The following is a 26,710-nucleotide window of genomic DNA, read 5'->3' on the forward strand; positions in this document are numbered from 1 at the left end:
AGAGCTATAAAAAGAAGCAAGACGTACAACCAAGCCCGATCCAGTTCCTCGTAGCAGGAAGTAGTGTAATAATCAAGGAGGTAGAATGGGTTTTGGCAACGGAGAGTTTGGGTAATGCTAAGACACCAGGATTTGACGGCATCCCGAATAAAACGCTGAAGGTCACTATCAAGCACAACGCAAAGCTGTTTGCAGAATACTTCACCAAGTGCATAAATGAAGGCATATTTCCGAAAGTATGGAAGAAGCAACGACTAGTACTACGTCAGAAACCAAATAAACCAACGGGTGATCCAAGTTCATATCGGCCACTCTGCATGATAGATACATTGGTAAAATCTTGGAGAAATTAATCTGCACGTGCCTGGAGCAGCTTCTGGAGAAAGTGCCGGATGAACTATCCGAACATTTGTTCGGCTTCCGAAAAGGTCGTTCAACCATCGACGCCGTCAGAAAGGTAACAAGCATTGTAAGCATGGCTATTGAGGGCGACAGGATGACATGACATGGATGTTAGTAATGCTTTCGGCCAGCCAGCATACTGACACCATATCATCAAGGCTCTGAAGGAGAAAAAAACGACAGCATACCTCCTACGGGTCATAAGCAAATATCTGTCGGAAAGAGTAGTTCTATACGATACAGTTGAAGGTCCTAAGAGATATGCAGTGACGGGCGCAGTACTGCAGGCATCCTATGGAATGTCCCATATGATGAGATACTGCGAGTTCCAATGCCGAGAGAAGTGCAAATAATTGGATACGCAGACGACATTGCGTTGACGATAGTCGCCAAAACGATTCTCCAGAAAAGTTAGAAACGACCACACAAAACTTTGATGGGGTTGACGTCAAAACACTACGTTATTTAGGTGTGGAAAGGCAGAAATGGTGACGGCGGCGCTGTCAAAGATTATGGCCAACATTGGTGGTCCCACTTAGAGCAGAAGAACGCTCCTGGCTACCCAATCTGCACTCATGTATGCAGCACTCATATGGTGCAAAAAACATCCGCGAAGAAGGTGTGTATCATATCGGGTATCGTGACACCAGATATAATGGCCTCCGAACTGGGTAGAGTGTTCGACAAAGCCAAAAGCCTAAACAGGCGACTAACGGCAGAAGAGCTCAAGGACGAGAAACAGAGAAGCATAAATGAGTGGCAAAATCGCTGGGACAAAAGGAGAAAGGCATGTGTTGAGAGAAGACATGGTGACACGAATTACTACCCTACACAATTCTTGACGGGACATGGATGCTACACAGAGTATCTTCAAAGACTCGGCCACGGCGACGCAGCAGACTGCTCGTTCTGCGGTATTAGTCGTGAGAACTTGGAACATATTTTCTTCTTCTGCTCAAGATACGTATCTGAAAGAAAGTCGATCGAAGAAATAATAAAAGATAGAGACACCTTTGGCAACATTGTAAGTCTGCTGCAATCGAAGTTGCTGTGGGTTAAGATGAGAGAATGGTCCGCGAATGTGTTACAGGAACTGAGAAAGAAAGAATGGCAACGCAGTAAAGAAAATATACAAACAGGTAACGAACAGTAGACAGAGACAGAAACATATATGAAGAGCCATATTGGCCAGCTTGGTCCTGCGATGCAATGCTTAAACGGTGGTACCGCAGAGCAAACTAAAGCTATGGAGGATTGGATCCTCTCCTCCACCTGGATCAAAAACATATATATTTAGATTTCGATTTGTCAATAGTATTTTAATTGCTCCAACTAGTACTGGTGAAAATAAAAGTAATAATAATGCTGGTAATACAACGGCTCATGCAAATAATGGTATTCGATCAAATGTTATACCAGTTAGGGTTTAGTACGTAGTTGTACTATTTGGCAAGTAGAGTTTTGTAAGATAATACTGCCTGTGCGTGGTCCCGAATGAGGTGTACCTTTAGCGAACAATATGAATCGTGCATGTCGCCTATGTTGATGGTATCTATGTAAAAAAAAAACAAACTATATAGTGTTGGAGCAATAATCCGTTCTCTAAGTCTAGTTTTATAGTTCTATAATGCTCTGCTTCGATTTAAGTATATTCAAATGACAGAGCTTGTTCATAGGTAATTTGACATCAACATCATGTATCCTTTGGCGAGATTCTATTCGTCGGGAGTAGTTCTAATTCTTGTATGCGCCAGACGTCTCTACAAAGCGTCTTACTAACGTATTATTTGGCGGAAGCAAATGGTTTTCGTCTATTTATTGGTGATCTAAGGGCTGTTACGTGAAATATGGCTACAATAGCCAACTTTCTTTAGAAAGCAATAAGTTTTGTTGTACTTTATTTACGTTCTTCTCCTTCAGTTAACTTGAGCGGACGCCCTGAAGGCAGTTTCAAAGCAGTGAACCCGGTCGATTTATAATTTTCCGTTGGATTGTAGAGTGAGTTCTACCTACAGTTTATAGCTTTACCATGATATCCCTTTCGTGGGGCTATGGTTTTTTTTGGAATCATTTCACCACATTTTTAAGAGCACACGTTCTACTTTAGAAATAGTTCAAATATGTCCTAAGCCTGTGTTCAATATTGTTGCATATACATACAATTATTTGCATATTGCGATAACATTGATATCAATCGGCCTTAACAACCCCGCTGTTAGTTCTGCCTTCTGATTATCCGTTTAGACATGATTTCTATGGTTTTGTTTATTTTTATTTCTCAGTTCAAACATGTTGAATGTAAATATATCTTTTTACAAGTAATTAAATTGAGTACACTATAAATAAATATAAAATATAATTTTTTCAAACAAAGCTGAGTATGTACGATTAAGCGTTTGAGCCACTGTATATACAAACTTGTTTAAGGTCGCTTCTGCTTGAGTAACTTCTTATTGCGTTCCCCCAAAAAAGCTTTAGCGAGTGGAGAAACATCGAATCGAAAGCAGCTCAAGCTAAGAACGATCTATAATAATTCCCTGGTAAGCAAGTATTACTCGATTTTTGGAATTTTTTCCCAAAAAAATATTTTATAACTTATTAAAATATTAGCGTATTTGTTCTTTAATCACAGCCCCGATCCATATAAACATAGCTCCGTCTAAGCTAATTTGAATAAAAGGAAACATCAGTTTCGAATATTATTTATGTTTGCAATTCAGTCTAATCTGATTCAGTAGATCGGTCGCTAGATGTTTGATTAAGCTGTATCTGACGATGTATGCATTGCAGGGTGATAATATATGGCGACTTAAAGAAGTTATTGCGCATGAAGTTTATAGACATTTTTGCATTTGCCAGTTGTGTGTCACAACGTTCCAAAATAAATGTAAAAAAGAGAAAATTCGATACATTCTTTAGTAGCACTCCGGCCAAGATGACAAAATTTTGTAGTTTATGGATCCAACACAGCATCGAATGTAATTCGAATAATTCTGTTCTGGTAGGCCAAAAGTCGAAAATGTTGATAAAATCATGAAAACCGTCAAGCCGGACCGGTATGTTCGATTACTTCACTATCCAGGAATTGAATATTAGTTAGAGCTATAATATTTACTTGAAAACATTTGCATAAAGGTTGTTATACTCATAACTACAGATAATATATTAATTTTATTGCCGCAAAAAGCCAAAAAAAGGTGAGAACTGTTTACTTCATCTAATATAAATATAGTATTTGATTACGCTCCTTAAGTTTCATGATTTTAACAAAGACATATAACATACGTAATTCACTAACTGTTGGTACTTGACAAACCTGGTGTTAAGTCCGTCATATTTGGGGTTTGAAATATACTAACAACACTAACATCTTCAATCGATTTTTTTGTATTGTTGTTTAGATTTCTTTTGTTACTTTTCGCCTGCGCTTGATGATTTGCCGCCGGGCATGGTGTTGATCCTATCATCTGTAGTGTCATGTCCGAACCAGACCAAGAAGCACATTTTGATTGACGAGAGTTCAGAATTGGTATTTTACTTGCCAATACGCCAACAAAACCTGGGACTATATTGCTTAAAGCACTAGATGCACCATCTACATAAATTCCATCGCCGAAACCAGCACGACTTCCCCCGCAAGCCTCAGTATCACTGACCGAGATTTCGTTTGACCTGACCACAGTCGATATCCTTTCAACTTCGGTTTTGCCATTGATGTAATCACAGGTTTGTGGCACAATAAAGACGCTTAATTCTTCTCCCTGTTCAGCAACACTAATATCATTTCGATTGGATTTTGCTTTGGACATTATAGGAGTATCTAAAGGTGTAGTTTTCGTGCTACGCTGAAACGTTTGATTTCGTTGCAGTGGTGACACCTCCTTTTCATCAGAGCAAGCATCCTCGTCATTTACAGGTGCCACAGTATTAACAACTGTAGTGTCTTTTCCCATTGTAACTGCTGCACCTAATGCATCGTAATATGAAGATTCCTCAGCGTGCGAATTTTCTTAACGAAAAGAAAGAGAAAAAAAAGACAATTACAGTTAACAGGAAAATAAATACACAGTGACACAAGCATTTTAAGGTTCAAAGCATATTTCAAACGCTATACGAAAAGATTTCGGTGAGCATGCTTGCAGATCTTATTGTTATAATTTTATTGAATAATATATAATTACACAGTCCTGCGAGGGTGAGTTTCTAGAATGGCTGTACTTGTTTCTTGTAGTTTTTTATGCGCTGAAAACGAATCTGACCTTCAAAATGCTCCATCACGTCAGGATTTTTGGTAAATGAAGCCTAAAAGGTCAAAAAATGGCCATTTTAGCCTTTTTTGATAATTTTTTTTGGGATAGAAAATTTTTTTTTTCAATTTTCGACGAAAAGGTCGCATAGTATAACTCTTTAGCTTTAAAACCCATTTTTTTAAATTATTGTACGATTTTTAAAAAAAAAAGTTATGACATTTTGAAATTAACAGTTTCAGTTACGTATACGTTGGGTATAACGTCTATTGGCGTAACTGAAACTGTTAATTTCAAAATGTCATAACTTTTTTTTTAAAAAATCGTACAATAATTTAAAAAAATGGGTTTTAAAGCTATAGAGTTGTACTATGCGACCTTTTCGTCGAAAATTGAAAAAAAAAATTTCTATCCCAAAAAAAAATGATCAAAAATGGCTAAAATGGCCATTTTTTGACCTTTTAGGCGTCATTTACCAAAAATCCTGACGTGATGGAGCATTTTGAAGGTCAGATTCGTTTTCAGCGCATAAAAAACTACAAGAAACAAGTACAGCCATTATAGATACTGAAAAAAGTTAAATTTCGCAGGCCTGTGTTATCAGTATCATAGATATATCACCCAACTCACCGCACCAAATAGGATATGAGCGGTTAAGTAACGGAAATATTAAAGGCACCATCCTAGTATTGGACCCTCCTGAAATCTGCATTAAAAGCAATAATCTGTTGCAGCTGTACAAGGAAAAGTGGCACACATGCTGAAGGAGCTGACAGAATAAGACCTCCAGCACTATTTCGAATAATAGAAGATTCGCATGAAGTATGGTAAAGATGGTATCTTGCTGTAAAGAATTGTAACAGTCTCTGAAAGAGGAAATTTCGTAATATACAACTCGTGCTCGGTTTTGCGCTGGCAGCATATGTATCATACTTCGAAAGTAAAGTCTACGACTTTAGATGTAGTAAGTTTCTTGGTCGAATCGTGATCGAGGAATGGTGTGACTGTTAAGTTATTGTGGAGGTTTGAATTATAATCGGTTATCTAATATTAAATTTAGATATGTCATTGTTCAAAAGTACAGTAGCTCTATCTCCATCGAAGTCGGTCTGCTTGACGTTGGGTTGGGGCTTGAAAGGTGCTACGCTCATTGAGCATCAGACCGGCCGTCCTCCTAGAATACTTTCCGGATTCTACACTCGTGAGGAAAAAATTAAGTATGCCATAATTTAAGAAATGGACAATGTGTGGAGAGCTAAACTCCGATTCAGCAGTATATACTTTCGGATAGATTTTATACTGGTTGATAAGTATAGTTCACCGAAAATCACCATTGCGGGAAAGGGGACAACAGAAGAGGAAGAAGCTTATAGGGAACTATAATGTGCCAATCTACCAGGTGTGAAGCGAGTCGCTTAAGCAGTGATCATGTTGCTGACTGTACGCACAGCAACACATACTATGTTGGAGTGGGAAGGACGTTGGTGTCCTCGATAAATTCCGCGAAACCGAGTTTTGTGAGAGATTTAGAAATCATACGTTGTATTTACCAAAATGAGTCAGGAGTAAAAAAACCGCTTTGAAGCATTATTCCTTTGAACACATCCCTAAAGTCCAAAAATATCACGTGCATCTGCAGCAAAATATTTGAAGAAGTCGAAGGCATTAATAAATAAATCGGTACAACTCTAGACGGAAGTTAAAAATGTTGACAACTGATATCAAGAACAGGCCAAGGATCAAGCCCGATAAGTAGAAGCTGAAGGCCAAAGCTCGGTACAAGGCCGCGGTCAAAGTTTGTGACCGATTTGACAGCAAGTCCAACCTGATGAAGCAAGAGGAGGAACGGTTGGCTTGGGCCAGAGAGCAGAGAAAAAATGGCCGGGTTTTCTATGCAGCAAAACCACAGTTCACAGCCTTCAATCCGAAGTAAGCGAACAAAATTGAGGAAGAATTAGCCATCAAGAGACAGAGTTTTGGATTCGACAGTACGATATGGCTTAACCAAAAAACGGAGAGGAGGGAAGACTTACGACGTCGAAAGCAGCGGTAGCGGCGGGTGAAATTGCCAAGAGACACCTTATAGTGGCACTCACTGACCGAAGTGACAAGCTGGGGCGAATGTCGCAGGAACGGTGGAAGGTAGTGGAGATGAATCTGCTGGAAACTCTATTTGCGAAAATGGCCTCAGAGCCGAACACACCCATGACAGCATTTGACGGAGCAGGATGGTTCAGCGGCGTCAAAATTATAAAATGCAAAGATGACCCTACGCTCACCTGGTAAAACGAAGCAGTAAAACGCTTCAAGAGCAGTAGGAGGGGCCATCACTTGAAATTGTTGACCGCAGCTGCATCCCTCAATACCAGAAGCCAAAGGTGTTCATTCCGCGCGATGTAAAACAGGAAAATGCACTGCGTCTATTACAAAGACAAAACACGGACGTGCCGACAGACGACTGGAAAGTGTTGAGCGTGGCAAAACCACCAACTGCTGATGAAGGCCAGGACTACATTCTCCAGATCCCCAAGCCGGCATAGGACCTGATTTACGCACAATTCGAGAGGATGGCGTAGGGAGTTGGTGGCGTGCACCTTAGCCTCAAAAAACGCAACCCGACAGACGATAGCCACTACACGCTTGGTGCGGGGGAGGTGGAAAAGGATCTCGGTATAGAAGAGATCTAGGAAGCTTCCTTCAATATACAGGAAGTGGAGAAGGGTGAGATGAAGAAAATATCGAACCGCGAGAAAGTACTGAAGCCAGATGCTGAAGGTTCATCAGATAAATCTCCATAAGAGAAAGAACGCCTCAGAAGAGCTCCTGCTCAACATAGAGAGAGTCGGGTACGATGTGGCTATAGTCCAGTCTAGAACCATGGATAGCACCGGGCAACATAGTCTCCGGTCTAAAGTCACATAAATACAACACCTACATCCCGGTTGCAAAACATAAGGTAAGAACCGCGATAATGGTTAAAAATGTATATATTTTTATATTGCTCATAATCTCTCTTCAGAAGATCTTACAGTGGTGGCACTGGAGGGCTGCAAAGATGAGACGTTACTCTTTGGAAGAAGCTCCATAGATAGAGCTTCAGAAGCTGATAGAAATAACTGCCAGAAGGGAGTAGGTGGTAGGAATTGACGCAAACGCACACCCCACGGTTTGGGTCGGTGCGGACATAAACGACCCAGGTGATTCACTATTTAACTATATTCTTCAGAGTAGCCTAGAAATAGCTAACAGAGGTGAAAAACCAGCATATGTTGGGCCAACCTCGACGAATGTGCTTGATTTAACACTCTACACTATGGTGCAGGAATGGGAAGTGTTGAGTAGACCTCATTCCCTTTCAGGCTATATTCCGCTCAAAAAATAAAAAAATTACTTGAGAAAAGGTGTTGAACTGTTTGCAACTACCCCCGTTAAAGCATATACAAGATCCTGCCCCCTAACACGTAATAGACGCAAGGTGAAGCCTCCTTATTGGAACAAGGAATTGGGAACACAAAGGCGTAGAGTACATCATATCTATAAGTTAGCTAAAGTTGCTGACAATGAGTTCTGTTGGAAGGAATATAAGGATATACTAAAAGTATACAAGAAAGAAATACCTACAGCCAAGAGATAATCTTGGCAAGACTTGAGAAATCAATCAAGAATCCGTTTATGCCAAGAACAATACGAAAAATTAACGGGGAATGGGAAGATTCTCTAAAAGATCTAGTCAGCACACATTTTTGAGGGTGCGAGGACTCTATAGATCTCGAACCTAAAAGAGATATTGTGCACGACTTCCTGACGAACGTAATTACGACTAACAAAATAGAATAGGCTATACAAAGTTTCGACCTATATAAATCGCCAGGACTGGATTCAAAAGGTAAGCCATCTTATCGTACCATGGTTAAGAACGATATTCATGGGGTGCTCGAGGTTCAGCTATGTTCCTGTATTGTGGAGAGAAGCAAGAGTTGTGTTAATTCCGAAAGCAGGAAAAAACCACTATTTTTACTCTAAGGAATACAGGCCCATTAGTCTGACTTCATTTCTCCTGAAAACGTTAGAGAACATTCTAGAGGCATATATTAGAGACACAATTGCGCCAGACGAATTATCCAAGGCTCTGCATGCTTACACTAAAGGCAGATCTACTGAAACTGCACTTCACTCACTTGTACTAAACATATAAAAAGGCGTTACAATATAAGGAGTATGCTCTATGAGTATTTCTAGATATATCAGGGGCCTTTAACAACGTGACGAAAGATGCCATTTTAAATAGTATGGAGTCACTTAATGCGTAATCCTCGGCTGTGGAAGCACAATGTTGAGAAAAGGGTGAAAAATGCCAGTAATGCGTTGTACGCATGTAAAAGAATGCTGGGTGTTACTTGGGCGCTATCGCCCTCACTGATGCATTGGTACTACGTGGCAGTAGTTAGACCGATATTCCTGTATGGGGCCTTAGTAATGCCACTGGAAATGATTCAGCGACTCGCTGCTCCGTACATAACAGGAGCGATGAGATCCACTCCGCCGGCGGCGCCGGAAATGATGCTCAGCATGTCACCTATTGACCTTATGGCGGCAAATCTGGCAGCGAAATCCGCGAAGAGGGTAGTGGCTGCTGGAGTATTCACCTGTAGAATCTTCGGACCTAGCTCATAGCGGGAGTTTCCACTGTGGGGAAAGCCGCGGAGTTAACCTACAAAACAACAAGAAAGAACTCAATAATTAATATATACGTGGACAGTCAATGAGCAATAAAAGCAATAAGCTCATATTGTATTAAGTCCAAAAATGTTCAACGGAGTAGGGAGCCCATAGAAAGGCTAGCCGCAAACAGAAGGCTGCATATCCATTGCGTATATGATCACAAAGGCATTATGGGAAATGAAATAGATGAGATAGCAAAAAGTGCTGTTAGACTACCATTTGAACAAGAGAACGTCATACTAAAACCGCTAAATACAATAGGCCATGAAATGGACGACTACATGAAAAAACGAGAAGAAGCTAGGTGGATTAATCTGACTACATGCAAAGCAGCAAAAGTTATGTGTAGAACAAATACAAAAAACTGACTCAATTCGTACTTACGCTCTCGCGAGCTATCATAGGTATGCTGATATGACCTGACCCTGTATGCGCATACGTACAAGATAGGGATTGTTAGCACGGACCAATGCAGGAAATGCAGAGAGGATGTTGAGGACTCTTTGGAACACCTTCTCTGCGTTTGTTCGGCTTTATCAAAAACGCGTTTAAAATGCCTGGAAGCCCCACTGTTTGGGCGTATGGAGGACGTCTCAAAAGCGAATCTCTCAGAACTGCTTACACATCCTACATGACGTCTACTTTCAGTATTCATAGAGGTCAGTCTCCATCTGGTATTGCTGCTAGGGACCAAAAGGTCTATGCATGGCTTAATGCCAACCAGACCACCCTAACCTAACCTTAACATTCTCAAGAAAATACAAACTCAAAGGTCTTAAACTTATACGTGGAATTGAGATAAAATTACAAAGCTATGCAAAATTCTTTCGCAAAGCATTTGACCAATAATTATTATCGAAGGCACACATACATATATGAGATGGTAAAAAAGGTCACACTGCGATGGATCTATACAGCTATAGTCAGACCTATGATTGCACAGAATTGCATGACAAAGCAATAAGTAATAAACACACTAACAAGCCCTTCTTGCCCTGTGTGCATTAACATTGAAGAAGACGCGGAACATGTCAGTTTCAACTGTCCGCGGTTTACAGCAGGAAGTAGACTTCCAAATGCAACCGACATAGTTGGCCACATGATGGAATTGGAAGAAAGGTGGGAGGAAGTAGCTGCATTCGTTACAAGAACTCAGAGGGAGCTAAGATATATTGAGCAGGCGAGAGGACACAACGGATAAATATTGAGGAAGCTATATAGTTCACCAGCCCTGCGAAGTAAAACGTTGAAGCAGTACCGCAGGGAGAGTGGTGGAGGAGACAGAGTTCAGGGTTCAACATGTAGTCGTACTGTTTTGCAAGTACGGGCGTTGTCCCGAATGGGTAACTTAGCAAGCAGCAAGAATCGTGTAGGCCGTCTTTGTGATGGTATCTATTAAAGATTCTCCCCTCGATAAAAAAACACTAACAAGGTTACAAAGACTTGCGTTCGTATACATAACAGGAGATATATGTATGTACATGTTCCACGGTATCAATGGAAATTCATCAGAAACTAGCAGCTCTTCCTACTCATATCCAATTCCAAGAGAGGAGGGATATCCTAAGAACAACCAAAGCTACCATTGGCTCAGGCGCTCATTAAAATGGCAGGAAAGTTGATATTCTTGCTGAATTAACCATTAAGATTCCAATATCAGTTGCATGAGCTAGTGTCTGCGGAGCTAAGAAAAGATACTCGGAAGTCCTAGGCATGAATACAAATATATTTTAAGCGGAAAGAAAAATGCGCTCACTTTAATCTTGAACAGAAGCATAGGTATCCTTACTGATATTATGGCAATCAAAGCTTTCAACGCTTTCAACGATATATAAAAACAGGTTCCGTAATGTCTTGATAAGCTGAATATCTTAGGTCAGAACAACTACGAACGTACAATGAGTTCCAGGGCACATAGAAATGACTGGATTGCATAGAACTGTAAGTTAGTACGGAATTAAATAAGAATAATTTCAGAATTATCACAGGAGTAATAAGAGGCATTGTAAATTGAATTACCATCTTCTATATATACATATATATAATTGGCATGTACACCCTTTTTGGGTGTTTGGCCAATCTCCTCCTCCTATTTGTGGTGTGCGTCTTGATGTTGTTCCACAAATGAAGGGACCTACCGTTTCAAGCCGACTCCGAACGGCAGATATTTTTATGAGGAACTTTTTCATGGCAGAAATACACTCGGAGGTTTGCCATTGCCTGCCGAGGGGCGACCGCTATTAGAAAAATGTTTTTCTTAATTTTAGTGTTTCACCGAGATTTGAACCTACGTTCCCTCTGGAAATTCCGAATGGTAGTCACGCACCAACCCATTCGGCTAGGGCTGCCGCGTTTTTTCCAATCTTCGAATCATTGTTTTTTATCTTGTTCAGCTCCTTCTTCGATGTCGTATTTATCTCGTCAAGCGTAACGTCGTTCTGTAATGGGCTTTTTTAGTTTCGGGAACAAGAGGGGGGCCACATCGGGGGAGTACAGTGGCAGTGGCATCATTAGTATGTTGTTTTTAGCCAAAAAGACGCGCATAATCAACGATGTGTGAGCAGGGGTGTTATCGTGATGCAAGAGCCAATTTTTGTTCTCCACAAATCCACAATTCCTCATTGATTGTTTTACTATGTGGCAAGAACTCAGGATGCACAACGTCCCTGCAATCGAAGAAAACGGTAAGCAAAACTTTTACATTCGCCCGAACTTGGTGCGCTTTTTTCGGTACGAATTTTGCAGCGACTCGTCTCATGCCCAAATCATTGAAAAAAATCGAATGGCAAGAGCCAATCGATGTGTCTAGCCTCAGCAACTTCTCTACCGCTCGGGCGTCTGGCACGCTTCTCGTCGTTCTCATCTTCTCGGCCTTCTGAGAACATTTTGTACCAGCGATAGACGTTGCTTTGGTTCACGTAACCTGTGAAAATTCAAAATTCGCGATATTTTTGTAACAAACCTCGTATGCTGCCAGCACTGATGCATAAACTGCACAGAAACCTGAGTGAACATAGAGAAAATAAAACTCTATAAAATAGAACAAATACTAAAATTTATTCAGGAAGCTGGGTTAAGAGAAATACTCTGAATCCATGAAGATGGCATAATATACCCGTCCAGCAACAAAGGATGAGAGGTGAAATATACCATACCAAATAGGGTTAGTTTGCTGGTAAGCTGTTCCTTGTAGATGCTGACCCACCTTCGAGGCTCGTTAACGGGACATTAACAACATTGACCGAAAGTTACTTACCACCTTCATGAATTCTCGCTCCACAAAGGTCATAACCGGAGTCTAACTCTGAATCAGCGTAAACGGAGAGCTTCAGCTATCTCGTGAGCTCGCGTTATTTTGCAAAATTACATTCGGAATATTGTAGTAGGGTACGTCCCTACTTACCCAGAATTGAACACACATACTCAAAACATGCAGAGTATGTGAATTACCTCTTACGCACTAAGCACGTCTGCACTTGTCTTCTTAAACCCACACATCCAACACACCTTTCTTTCTAGTTCCGTCCAGTTAAAAAAGCCTGTTTCCTGAGCCTATAGGCAACGACCGATGACTCCACGATGACCTATGCAGGGTCTTGTGAACTACTACAAACACCAGGTTTGGATATAAATGAGGTGGGGGGTAACATCCGTACCAATTCGGGGCGAATTTCTTTAATTTTACATGCGTCGCATTTCTTTTTTCTACATTCAAAGTGGTACCAATTTTTTAAATTTATTTATTTAAGTCTATGAATTACAATTCTTACAGACTATGAAACAAAAGTTAAGTTACTAAGTTAAACTTTTGTTATACTACATGTATTTAACAACAAAACAACTATAATATAGAATTCCAGAGATTTAAAGAAGCAACTCTTGAAAGTGAAAATCGAGAACATCACTATTAATGGAAACTTATTCACGCAAAGCACGAGTAATGGTACCAATACTGGCATACTTAGTTTTAAATTTGTCTCCATAAAAAGGGTAGAGGTTCCTAAGAGATCGCTGGGGAACACTAAATCGAATCGTTTCCAACACGTAAGGACAATCAATGACTCCAGTTATAATATTATGACTAAAGGACAGATACACTACAGACCTACGAATTTCTAAGGACTGGAAATTTATAAGCATGAGACAAAGTTGACAACATTTTATACAAGCTTGATTTTATTGATAGCTTGCTGACTACATGGTCTCCAAATAAAAACAGCATATTCTAAATGAGACCTAGCAAATTATGTATAGAGTAACTTGATGGTATAGAGATCAGAGAACTTAATGGGGTTCCGTCTGGCATGGAGAAAGATTTTAAATCAATATATGTAATTCATGTGGTTATTAAAGGAAAATTTGTTATCAACGACAACGGCAAGGTCCTTATACTCACTTACACACTGTGAGACGCAAGTCGAGATACTGTGCCTAGTACACACAATGTTAGATGTTTTCGAGTAAGACATTTAAAAGCACTCGAACAAGTTCAGTGAAAGACATAAATTTTGGCACCACAAGTAAAGCCTATCCATATCGGCTTGAAGATGAAAGGCTGAGAAGATCTTAAGGTCATCGGCACAAAACAAAAATTTAGGAATTGAGAAACTATTTTTTATATCAATAATAAATAACACAAATAAGAGCGGTCCCAAGATACTACTAGGAACAAAGGAAGTATATGAAATACCATCAATTGTTGCAACACAACGTCTATTGCAAGAGTTTCCATTGCAGAAAAGCAAAATGAAAGCCAAAATAAGCTAATTTGTTAAAGAAGATTCTATGAGAAACTTGGTCGAAGACCTCCGAAAAGACAATATGAATACAGTCGAAACCAGCTGAGAAAGAATCAGTGTAGTATTCCCTAAAAACAGCCAAATGGGTTAGTGCGTGACTACCATTCGGAATTCAGAGAGAAGGTAGGTTCGAGTCTCGGTGAAACACGAAAATTATGAAAAAGTGCTTTCTTATAGCGGTCGTCCCTCAGTAGGCAATGGCAAACCTCCGAGTGTATTCCTGCGACGAAAAAGCTCCTCATAAAAAATATCTGCCGGCTTGAAACTGTAGGTCCCTCCATTTGTGGAACAACATCAAGACGCTCGACACAAGTAGGGGGAGAAGCTCGGCCAAACACCCAAAAAGGGTGACCGCGAGCTCAAAAGTTTTGGAAATAGTCGATAGCTTTGAAATAAGCCTATAATTTCTAACGTAATTTTTATTGCCACTTTTAAAGAAGGGCGTAATGGAAGAGAGCTTCTTTACGTCAATAGAACGATAAAGATTTGTTGAATATAACTTTGAGGGGATATACCAAGACCGAACGATTTTTTATCAAAACTGCTGAAAGTCCATCAGCACTAAGATTTCAGTTTAAGTAAAGCATTACTAATATTTTCAGGAGAAAGACAAAGAGCTCCAAAGTTCAATGCATAATCTATGTTAGAAGAAAAGTTGCACGGAAGAAATCAAAAAAATTTGATTTAAAAAACTCAGCAAATAAATTTGCGGCTTTACTGGAGCTTCGAGCTTGACTATTATCTAAAAAGATGCCACAGGCAACATTGGCATTACCCCTTCTAGATTTTATAAAGATTTTGGGATTTGCTTTAATTTCAACCCATGTTATTACTGTAAGTATAAGTATTATGAAGCATTTATTTAAATAGTTGAAAACCTTTAACGTTCGATTATATTTAACGAAATACAAAGGATTCTTAGTAGATTTAAACCCCTAGAAATAATTATTTTTAAGACTTTTAAGATTTTTCAAATCCTAGAAAGGGAATGTTATCCAAGCTGAGTTTAGAGAAAATGGACTTAAAGGCAGAAAAACTGTTAGATGTGTCAAGTTCAGCAAGTAAATTATCTCAATTGATATCAAGTAATAACTCATTTAAGTTGGCAAAATCGTATCATGAATAATTAAATTCTAACTTGGCATCGGAACGAATAATAGCAAAAAGGGGCTGTTCAAGTATTACGTAAGCAGATTTATTACAATTATTTACCCCCCATCCCCCTTGTCAGCAAAAGTAAGCAAAGCTTTTACCCCCTCCCCCCATGCTTACGTAAACATTAAAAGTGTATTTTTTTTATATTATAATTATAATGTTTTAATTATAATTTTAAAAATAAGAAAATAGATTTAGAACAGAGATTAGATTTTACTGATGCAGTATTCAACATAGAGTAAGGGACAAAAATATTATAATCTTACGAACATAACAAACTTATTTTAAATTTTTGGTACACATATTATATTAAATTCAAATTAACAGTCTTCAGTCCATGAAACCCGAATCCATGATTCTAAGTTTTCGATGACATTGGATTGCTTGGATTGCTGCTCAGTGTTGTGAGTCTGCTCACTTTCATCCGATTTTGGAATGTCTACGTCGTTCTCATCGAGCCATTCAACGTCATGGTGCTCTAAATTTTGAATAATGCACATGAGTTCCTTAGCACGACGAGCAGCGACTCTTACGGTCTAACTTTCCTATCAGTGTGCGTGTTTACTTTTTTATGGATCTTCTCGATGTGACGATTTAGTGACTTGATGGAAGCATGATAAAGACCACACGTTTTGAATGTTCGACTTGATAGCATCAATTTTACCGTCGGACAGAAATAATCGTAGGGCATTTGCAGGAAATCTTTGAGTGAAGCACTTAAACGTGGAACTAAATTGACTGGAAGATCAAGAAATTGCCCTCGCTCATCCAAAACCAAGTCATCAACTGTTTGTTTTACTTTTACAGGTGGTGGAAGAAACCTGTTATCTAGTAATCTGAATAGGCCACTTCTTGGACGACAGCATTCTGTGTTTCTACATTTTACAATTTGAAGCAAGTATTGGCTTTCACGCACATGTTCTGAATACCATTTAGTGTCTGGAAAATCAGGAACATCTTGTTGACCTGCCCCAACATATTTTGCAGTAACATTATAGCCATCAATTGAACTCCAAACTTCAGCTAATACATTTCCTGCAAATTCGAAATTAGGTATTTCTAAATGTTCATCAATTGTAACGCCACGTTCATCCAAATGAAACCCAAAATGGTCATGAGGCAATATTAAACCAGCCAGTTCCCGACTAAGAGGAGCCATTCTGCGCTCTACTCTGTTGTACGCACTTCTTCCAGGAGCATTGGTAGCTAAAAACAATGCATCGAGATCAAGTCGCTTAAAGTGATGTATAGCAAACCCTATGACTTTTTCATAACGCGGATTTTCATCTGGCCCTCCATCAACCGTCATGATTACCACTGGTTTTGCTAGTCCATGATCAGTTTTAGCTAATGGTCGAAACTCTTCAAGTTCGAGAAGCGTTTCGAAATCCTGAGCATGAGTATTAGCAGTAGATGAACTATGCTTTCCACTTCGAATAGCGATGTATGTTGGTCCAGAATATCCAACGGCTTGCGGTTGTCCTAGCATACTGGAAGTGATTTTGTTACCAGCATAAACAGATGGTATTAATTTATGACGCTCAGCGATTACCCAATCGTAGTCAAGTAATTTGATTCTATATTCCATGTGCATTAGAAGAGGTGCTTGCTTATTTGCCGCAGGGTCGCCAATAGGGACTCGAGCTTTGTCATCTTGAGATATGAAAAATACTTGATGTGGTCCAAGTATGGATGCTATGTTTTCTAAATAATGGATTGATGTTTCAGCGAACTTGCTATCTAAGTGGGTCTTGTGGTGATCAGTTTGAGCCCGAATGAGCTTAACAGGGACTGTCGATACATGTCTTCGTCCCTCTGCAGAATTAGATTTTCTGGGAATCAAACGAAAATATGTCCCACTGCGACTAATGTCAAATCCTATATTATTTTACGTAATTCTTGTGTGAGTTCTTCAAGAGTTTTTACGCTACGAATAGATTCCGTTCGTATTCTATCATCTGCTGCACTCCCAAATAAAGCTATATCCGCAATTGTTTTCAATAGTGATGGTTGATTGCTTTCAAGATTAGGACATCCCACTGAATCCCTCAGAGATAGTCTTTTTTTATTTCTGGATTTTCATGACAAATATCTTCTAACTTTCTTTTCATACCATCCCTGTGTTTCTTCTGAGCAACTGCGTTTTGAATCTTCCTGTTTAAAGACTGTTTTGCTGTTTTTATAATATTTCCTCACGTAACTTAATGATCTGTTTATCAACTTCAGTACGGCTTGGCATAGTATCTCTGGCAGAATACAAAGCGTTCAGATTTTTTTCGAGTAGAGCAATCTTATTTTTCATAACTTCCTAGGAAGGTTTTGCTCTTTGTTTATCTGCATTTTTATTATTTTCGCATTGTTGTTGTGATCATTACCGGGTTTTATTTTATCTTTAATATATAGTGTGAAGCTGGCTGTAAAATTTGTATTTTTTCTGCAGGTTTACAGGTAGTCGTTGCCTAAAAGTAAAAACTTTCTATTGGTTCTGCTAAAGATTCCCTTATTAAGCTACCTTAATACAAAGTATGCAATAAAAACTGCATTTAAAAATTATATAAAGCCATAGCCCGTTATTTGGCAACTTCCCTCAGAGGGAAATTGCAAAATTCGCATAAATTTCTAATATTTCTAGTACTCATAGGTACCTAAAATTATTTCGTCACTCAAAATTTAGTAGATTAGATTTATTCTTAGTCGCCGCTTGCAATTCTTCTTCAATTCTCTTAGATACAATGATATCTAGTTCCTTGTCGGACTTTGCTTGTAATTTATAATTTCGCCACACTTGTTAACTAACTTTTGTACATTTTGTACTTTCGTACTTGTATGAGATTTTTTAAAACTTTCAAAAAATTTTTGGTATAACTTGGTTTTGTCTATTTGAAACATCTCATTTAAAATTTGGCTAATGGAATCAACGGTAACACAAATGTTGAGTTGCATTGTATCCGAACAAAACAATACACTGACAGAAGAAATTTAGACAAGTGAACAGCGCGCGGTAATTCCCCGAATCGATTCGACACTTACTTGTACTGCAGTACACGTACTGGTGTCATTTTCAACGTAATCTTATGTACGCGTTTATAGCGCACCGGGTTACCTTGGCCGACCTGTTGTGTTTGGTGTAGGGTGTCTGTCTGTTCCGGATAACGAAATCATTTCATCGCGCGTAGGGTCTGCATTCCGGATTCGATAGTCTCGCTCGATTATCGATTTATCGATTAAACGTATTACCGGTTTCTCGGAGACTCTATTATTATCGGACCCAGTCAAATTTTTTGGCTATATCACCCGATTATTGGAGATGGAGAGACCAGACAAAATGCAAAATTAGCAGAACGTTATGGCCCACCTAAAACCTTAAGCAATCGTCAACATTGATCAACATGAAACGACGGGACGCCTGGAGACTAACGGAAGTCATAACTGGCTTTTGGTCTGTGGAAGAATAAGCAGCCAAAATGGGCATCCCTCACAACACATACTGTCACAGTTGTAAACAACCGGAGAAAAAGGAGACAATCTTGAACGGCCCCAAAGTAGAAATCGAGTTTGTTAACTAAGGATAAATGATGCTTATCTTTAGGTGGTCTGGGATTCAAACAATTACCTATTGTGTATCTTATGTTATCACTTAAAAATACGAGGTCCAAGATTCTATTCAAAGTTTTTAGTATGAAATAAATTTAGACTAAGAATATTATCAATAAAATTGACTTGCAGAAACATTATTTGGTGTGAGAGCAGAATTAGAGCTGAATTGCTCTCAGAGACCTCCTACCCGGTCATCGGTATACCCCTGACTATTGTTAAAGGCGAATTGCACAACTTATTTCTCAGGAAAGCGCAGAAAACATGGAGTTTCATTTCTTCACGCACTACTTCGAAAACCTTTTGGCCCCATTACAGTAGAAGTCCGAAGGATACCATACCATTCAACTTGTAACTGTGTTTACTGGTCATTGGACGATTTACCATTTAACCCCCGTTGAAGAAGCTGTGGGGACCTTTCAAAGAAGGAGACTGTTGAGCACTTTCTCTATAAATGTCTGGGTTTGGCAGCTAGACGATTAAGGTCACTCGGCGCTCCAATCTTCTCCATTACATCAACAGCTCCGGCTGGCTGTAGATATCTAGCTGATGCAGGTCTCATAATGGTATCAAAACGGCGCTTTAGTGCTACTTGGGGGGAGCCAGAGTGGTACTCCAACCACTTCACATATCTACCTAGAGTTAGAGAAACTAATTTATCTTACTTGAGAAATCACCTAATACACATAAATTATTATACAGTGGCTCAATAAAGAACTCTGGCACACAAGTGATATGGTTTTAGATAAAAAAACAAATAATATTAAATTACAAATCTAATGCCTTTATAGGTAACTTTTTTTTTCATTCTTCAAGCGTATTTTTATAAAACTAAAAAAAAAACATAAACAAAATTCAACTTATTTGTACATAGAAAACACAAACAATAAAACTTAGCAAAATACATGACAAAAAAGAACTCGGACATTTATATAGAGTACAGTTAGGTAAATAATATTAAAAAAAAAACGTATAATTTATATTTAGTCGGCAAAACTTTATTTTTTCTCACAGCATTAATTTTTCTTGGCACGGATTCGATCAGTTTCTTGGATGTTAAAAGATCTACCTTCTGCTCAAATATGAACAAGACGGTATCAATAAAACGGTCCGCGGATGACATATGGCAAAAAAAACATTTTGGTTTTTTGGTAGGACTGTTATAAGCTTACATGGCAAATTTCAGCGTGATATGTCACATAGTTTGTTTTCTGTGCTACTGTAAACAAGTCAAGCTCGAGTGTGTTCTTCGAATTCTCTTTTATGACTTCAATTGTCTCAAAATGTTTTCCACGGAGCGGCAACTTGAGCTTGGGAAACAGGAAAAAGTCACATGGAGCCATATCAGGCGAATACGGTGCTTGCGGAACGATATTAACATTATTTTTGTTCAAATAATCGCGAACAAGACGTGATGTGTGAGCTGGTACATTATCGTGATGCAAGAACCATGACTTGTTGTCCCACAATTCCTTCCTTTTAAGACGAATGTTCTCGCGCAAACGCTCTAAAACGTCTAAATAATATTCAGCGTTAACCGATTTTGCGATTTGTGCGATTTTCAAGCACAATTTCCTTTACTTTTCCGATGTTTTCGTCGTTTACTGATGTTTCAGGACGACGTTCATGAGGCAAGTTTTCAACCGATGTACGGCCCTCTTTGAACGATTTGTACCACTGGAAAATACGTGCACGCGATAGAGCAGAGTCCCCATAGGTTGTCTGCAACATTTTTAAGGCGTCTGAAGCCGAAATTTTGTTGGAATAACAAAATTTCAAACAAATTCTTTGTTCAACTTGAATTTTCATCGTTAAATTCGAAGAACACACTCGAGCTTGACTTGTTTAAAGTAGCACAGAAAACAAACTAGGTGACATACCACGCTGAAATTTGTCATGTAAGCTTATAACAGTCCTACCAAAAAACAAAAAGTTTATTTTTGCCATATGTCATCCGCGGACCGTTTTATTGATACCGTCTCGTTCATATTTGAGCAAAATTTATATTCTGTCAAAAAATATCGGGAATTATTCATTTAAAAAGCGCGCGTTACACACATTTCTAGTTTTTTTTTTGCTGGATTGTTGGTGCAACTATCCTCTATACTGACCCAGAGTTTGAGCGTGATCTGTCAAATAAGCTCGTTTTTGGCATTTAATTATATCAACCGCACGTGTGCTCTGCGATTCTCACTATGGATAATAATATCGAAAAAAGAATTGGTCTTAAACTTTGAGTTTTGAACGGGATTTCGAGTGCCGAATCGTTGAAAATCTTTCATAGCGAGTTTCTTCTTCTTCTTAATTGGCGCGATAACCGCTTACGCGATTTTGGCCGAGTTTAACAAAGCGCGTTAGTCGTTTCTTTCTCGTGCTAACCGGCATCAGTTGGCCACACCAAGTGGAGTCAAGTCCTTCTTCACCTGATCTTTTCAACGCAAAGGAGGACTTCCTCTTCCTCTGCTACCACCAGCTGGTACCGCATCGAGTACTTTCAGAGCCGGAGCGTTCGTATCCATTCGGACGATACGACCCAGCCAACGTAGCCGCTGGATCTTTATTCGCTGCGCTATGTCTATGTCGCCTTAAAATCATACAGCTCATCGTTCCATCGCCTGCGGTACTCGCCGTTGCCAACGTGCAAAGGTGCAAAAATCGTACGCAGAATCTTTCTCTCAAACACACCAAGCGTCGCTTCATCCGATGTTGTCATCGTCCACGCTTCTGCGCTATCCAAAGTAGCTCTTGTTGGCAAGAGAGATTCTACGTTGGATTTCCAGGCTGACATTGTTATCGGTGTTAATGCTGGTTCCCAAATAAACGAAGTCTTTTACAACCCCGAAATCATAACTGTCAATAGCGAAGTGGGTGCCGATACGCGAGTGCGCCGGGCTCTCGTTTCTTCTTTCGGATAGTACGTCTCTCTTCCTTTCTTACCTCTCGGTAGCGATCCCACATGGCTCGCGTTGCGCCCGGTCGCAGCGTGGCTCTATAGGCGGCATCCTTTCTTTCTGCGGCAGCATGACCTTCCTCGTCGTACCAACTGTTTTTTCGGGATCGCCGGAATCCGATTTCTTCTTCGTCGGCGGTACGTAGAGAACGAGAAACGGTGCTCAATTGCTTGCGCAGCCGGTTTGTTGCGCAGTACTCTCTGAGAGCAGGAGTTGGGGTCGAGTGGCGAATCTTCTGGCTGTCTGTTGTGATTGCAGCCTTTCGATGTTGAACATTCTTTGCGTAGTTAGATGTACGTTTTTTGCTGCACAGAGGCGCATGCGCAGTTTGGCTGCAACAAGGTAATGATCGGAGTCTATGTTGGGTCCTCGGATCGTACGTACATGTAATACACTAGAAGCGTGTCTTCCATCTAACACCACATGATCGATCTGGTTTCGTGTTTTTCGATCAGGAGACAGCCAGGTGGCTTGGTGAATTTTCTTATGCTGGAATCTGGTGCTGCAGACTACCATGTTTCGGGCCCCGGCGAAGTCGATCAGCCTCTGTCCGTTACCGGAGGTTTCGTCGTGCAGGCTGAATTTTCCGAGTGTGGGGCCAAAAATTCCCTCCTTACCCACCCTGGCGTTGAAGTCGCCAAGCACGATTTTTATATCGCGGCGGGGGCAGCGCTCATAGGAACACTCAAAGCGCTCGTAGAAGGAATTTTTGGTCGCATCGTCCTTCTCTTCCATCGGGGCGTGGGCGCAAATTAGCGAGATGTTATAAACACGGGCGCAAGACCAGCTATCCGCGATTGCTTCGCCTTCTCACGTTAGCTCACTCTCAAACGGGTGTTCGGAAGCTACCCAGACGAGGGCTAATCCCGGACCTTGTGAACTGATTGAACCATATGCGGAAGAATCATCCTGGCCACTCCCAAGTGAATGGCGATCAGTAACTTTCCCCACTTGCGTGGACTTCTACACGTGGAACCATCCTTGTATTCATGGCGAGTGTGCTTTATCAAAAACACGGGTCTACAAGTGGCATAAGGCTGTTGCAGAGTGTATAGAAGTCGTGGAAGATTTGCCCCGATCTGGTCGCGGATGAAAACGTCGACAAAGTCAACGAAATGGTGCTGGACAGCCATCACTTAAGTATGAGGGAGGTAGATGGTGACCTTAGCGAATCTCACGAATCAAGTCGCAAAAATTGCACGACTCGTTCCAAGGGAGTTGAATTTATTTCAAAAACTCCATCGGAAGAAGGTGGCTGAAGACACGTTTGAGCAAGTGACCTCGGACACAACGTTTACCCAGCGCATCATAACAAGTGATGAGACGTGGGTATGCGAGTCTGACAAGCAAACAGTCCAGGTGGCTAAATAGCGCTATCCGGATGATGCTAAACCCAAAAAAAAAAAACCGTCAAAGTCGGTCGATTATTTGGAAGTTATGCGACGTATGAGAGAGAATGTGCGTAGGAAACGGCCCAATTTGTGCAAAAAAAAAATTCATGGGTATTGCACCATGATAACGCACTGTCTCGCAAGGCTCATATTGTGACTTTTTCCTTTTCCCAAAACTTAAATTGCCAATCCGTGGTGGCTTCGCTGAAGGAGCTGCGGAAAATCTCTTCAAACGCGTTGAAAAGGAGCTTTGATGATTGGCATATGTGTATTGCTTCGAATTGAGGCGACAAAACAAATTTTGATGGTTACACAATTATTTTGCGTTTTATTGAACAATTCCCGGTACTTTTTTGACAGAATGTATTTTCCCCCACTCTTCTTTAATAGCGCCTTCTAGGTCTTTCTGGTTTCCAATAACATGCTTTTTTAGTTGGTTTTCCAAATGAGCCCACAGATGTTCAATTACATTGATATTTGGAGATTGTTGAGGTGTTTCAAGTACTTTAAGGCAGTTGTACATAAGCCATATAGGGACATCAAGTGCCTTATTATGGGATTTTTCTTAATTCCATTAATCCATCCTTAATTTCCACAATTGTTAGGTATTGTTTGTGATCCATATTGCCGTTAATGAACCCCAAATTTCCAGTACCAGCAGCGGGTATACAACCCGATACCATTATCAACCCATCCCCATTCTTAACTGTCGGATGTAAGTTTTTTTCCAGCAACTCTTCATTAGGTGTTCTCCACACATATATTGTCCATCTAACCAAAATATGTTAAACTTGCTTTCATCTGCAAAAAAATGTGCAAGGGAGGCAAGCGATTTGCAAATTATTATTCCTATTTTTAAAATCCTATTTGAATAAAAAAAATAAATAAAAAAGCTGTGCGTATCAGACGTGTTTTCCGTCGATCCGTGTTCATAAACGATTTTAAAAAGAGATAGAGAGCAAACTGCATAGAAACTGCAAAGTGCTTCATCAAGTGAAACTCGATAAGCCACCTAACTTCACCACACAAATCAAGCAAATAAAACAAATATATTGCTTACTTCGCAAAGAGTGCCGCTTCAAACCGAAAACTCAAACGGAACGCCACTCGCGAACTTAGCACAAAGCGGATCTACAGCAAACTTTTTATAAATGTCAAAAAGCGTTTGAGTATACTGAATGGGAATTAAAACCATAGAAGTGTAATTGTTTCTTTCAGCCCTCAATCCTTCGCGGAACATAGAGCATCAAGAGGTGTATTCATAGTAAAAGTAAATAAAAAAAATGCCAGAAAAGAAATGAAGAAACCATAACGACATTTTTACAAAAAGAGTACCTTGCTACATAACATCAAATATAGCAAAAACTTATAAATTAAATTTGTCACGCATACAAAGTTCTTTAAGTAATTCAATAAAAATGTGGTATTTTATATTTTTTAAATAAGCATTGTAGTGCGTTTTTATATCTAAAGCTAGGCAACATTGCAGTAGTGAGAAAGAGATTTTACTGCAGGAAGGAGAAGAGCAGTGGCCAGATTTTAAAATGTAAAGCTAAATATAACTGAATGAATTATTGAATTAATTTTTACAAAATGTATATTTTACAAAATTACATTTAATTAAAACAGGCTAGAAATAATATCATGAAGAACGAACTGAAACACCGAGACTAAATAACAAAACAAATGTTAAATCAAGTTTCGAAAATGGTAATCTGGCCATACTGGTCACCAGTTGTGTTAATATGACATCTCTCATTGTCAAATTCGCTGAGAGCAAAGCAACGGTACCACGATAGGCGCCATCTCATTATTCTTTCCATCAACGTATCGTAGTCGATTTCCGCAGCACGTGGGATACACAAAATTAAGCAAAACGTATCCCGTAGAAAACAACTGCGTTCTTTTAGTTACATATTTACACAATACATCAGTTTGTGTGTGTTTGTATTTGGTTGTATCGACACAATGTTTCCATTCATCGACTGATCTCCGCTGTATTCGGTTGTCTTTTTTGGCTAGTTTGGTGTGTTTTCCATTATTTTCCTTTTTGTATTCAGCTTTCAGAAGCTTTTGTTGTAATTTTTTATTGCGTGTGCTGATTGCAAATACGATAGCGAATAAATAAAAAAAACAACCATGTCCCCCTGGGGGCCCCTTTTAGAGGATAATAGGTTTTGCCTTATTATCGGCAAGACCCGATCGCAAACTTAAAAAACACTTAAATATTACAAAAATCTTTTTCCTACATTACCAGTTTTGAAAAAATAAAATCCTAAATATTTATTGGCAAGTGCTGTTGACTCTAATAAGCCATTCAACAAATATTCATGCTTTGCTGTTCACAAAGCTTTAAAGAACGTAAGCTATGATATTTTAACTATAGCTGAGTTAAGAGAACGGAAACCTTCTTTTAGTAAAGAATAGTGGTGTCGTACAAAAATTTATCTCTACTTAATACCTTTATGGCATCTGCCAAGTGAAATTCGATCTCCATAATAATTTGAACTCATCCAAAGGCACAATTTACGCTCCGTGTTTGAATGACATCCAGGAAAATTAAAGTATTGAAAACTTGAAAGTACAGGGTGTCACATCTGTACACAAGTTCCAGAAATATATTGATGGAAAGCATTTTCCAAGCAGAGTTTTACTTCTAACATTCGATCTTTGCCTGATAAAATCGAAGTGTCATGGTACACTACGAAAGTGAGACCTTATTATCTCAACCCAATGAGATGCAACAACTGTTAACTTCTCGGCCATAGAGTGAAAATATGTAATAAGACTCCTGTATGTGATAATTGCTCTCTCCCTCCTCATAACCCATCCCCTTGCACTAGCTCTTTATGTGCGAATTGCTCTGGAAATCATTCCGCATCAATTAAATCAAATATATATACTCAAATGAAACACATCATTACCATTAAAACCGACAATAAGTGCTCCATGCGTGAAGCTATCTAAATACAGCGAAAACCAATTCCACAAACAATTTATGAATTGAAACTCCACTACTTTTTCTGAAGGAGCAAAAAAGTCACTAAGCAAAAACAGCCAAAACAATACCAGCAAACAAAATACACAAACAACAAAACCCACCACAAATAACATTAGTGATAAACGAAACAATGTTAGCAAAGAAAACGCAGACAACAGCCAAAACACACCATACTCCAAATATTCACACACCGTTGAATCAGCCGATACTCTAACAATAACCAATACTCCCTCTTACGATTTCATCTCTCAAATAAATTGTCTCTCAGCAGACTTAATACTTCAACTTAATTCCTACCTATGGTCCTCTGCTGCTTTCCCTCCCCAAAATTCTGATACTGATACTATGTAGTAATACAGTAGCAATGAATCATAATGAAACATGTGAATAATACAGTGGAATCTTAATAGCCTTTTTAACAATTATCCAGATTTAAATTTATTTATTA

General features: G+C 39.4%; 1 protein-coding gene across 1 annotated transcript in view; it reads right to left on the minus strand.

Moving 5' to 3' along the window:
• The window catches only part of LOC129250861 (tau-tubulin kinase homolog Asator-like), a 188,148-nt gene that overhangs the window by 38,017 nt on the left and 123,421 nt on the right, over positions 1-26,710 (minus strand). The window contains exon 4 of the mRNA XM_054890467.1: positions 3,719-4,411. Coding sequence (XP_054746442.1) covers positions 3,719-4,411 — 693 coding nt within the window. The remainder of the gene's footprint in view (positions 1-3,718; positions 4,412-26,710) is intronic.

Source organism: Anastrepha obliqua, chromosome 6, assembly GCF_027943255.1.
Source record: "Anastrepha obliqua isolate idAnaObli1 chromosome 6, idAnaObli1_1.0, whole genome shotgun sequence".
NCBI lineage: Eukaryota > Metazoa > Arthropoda > Insecta > Diptera > Tephritidae > Anastrepha > Anastrepha obliqua.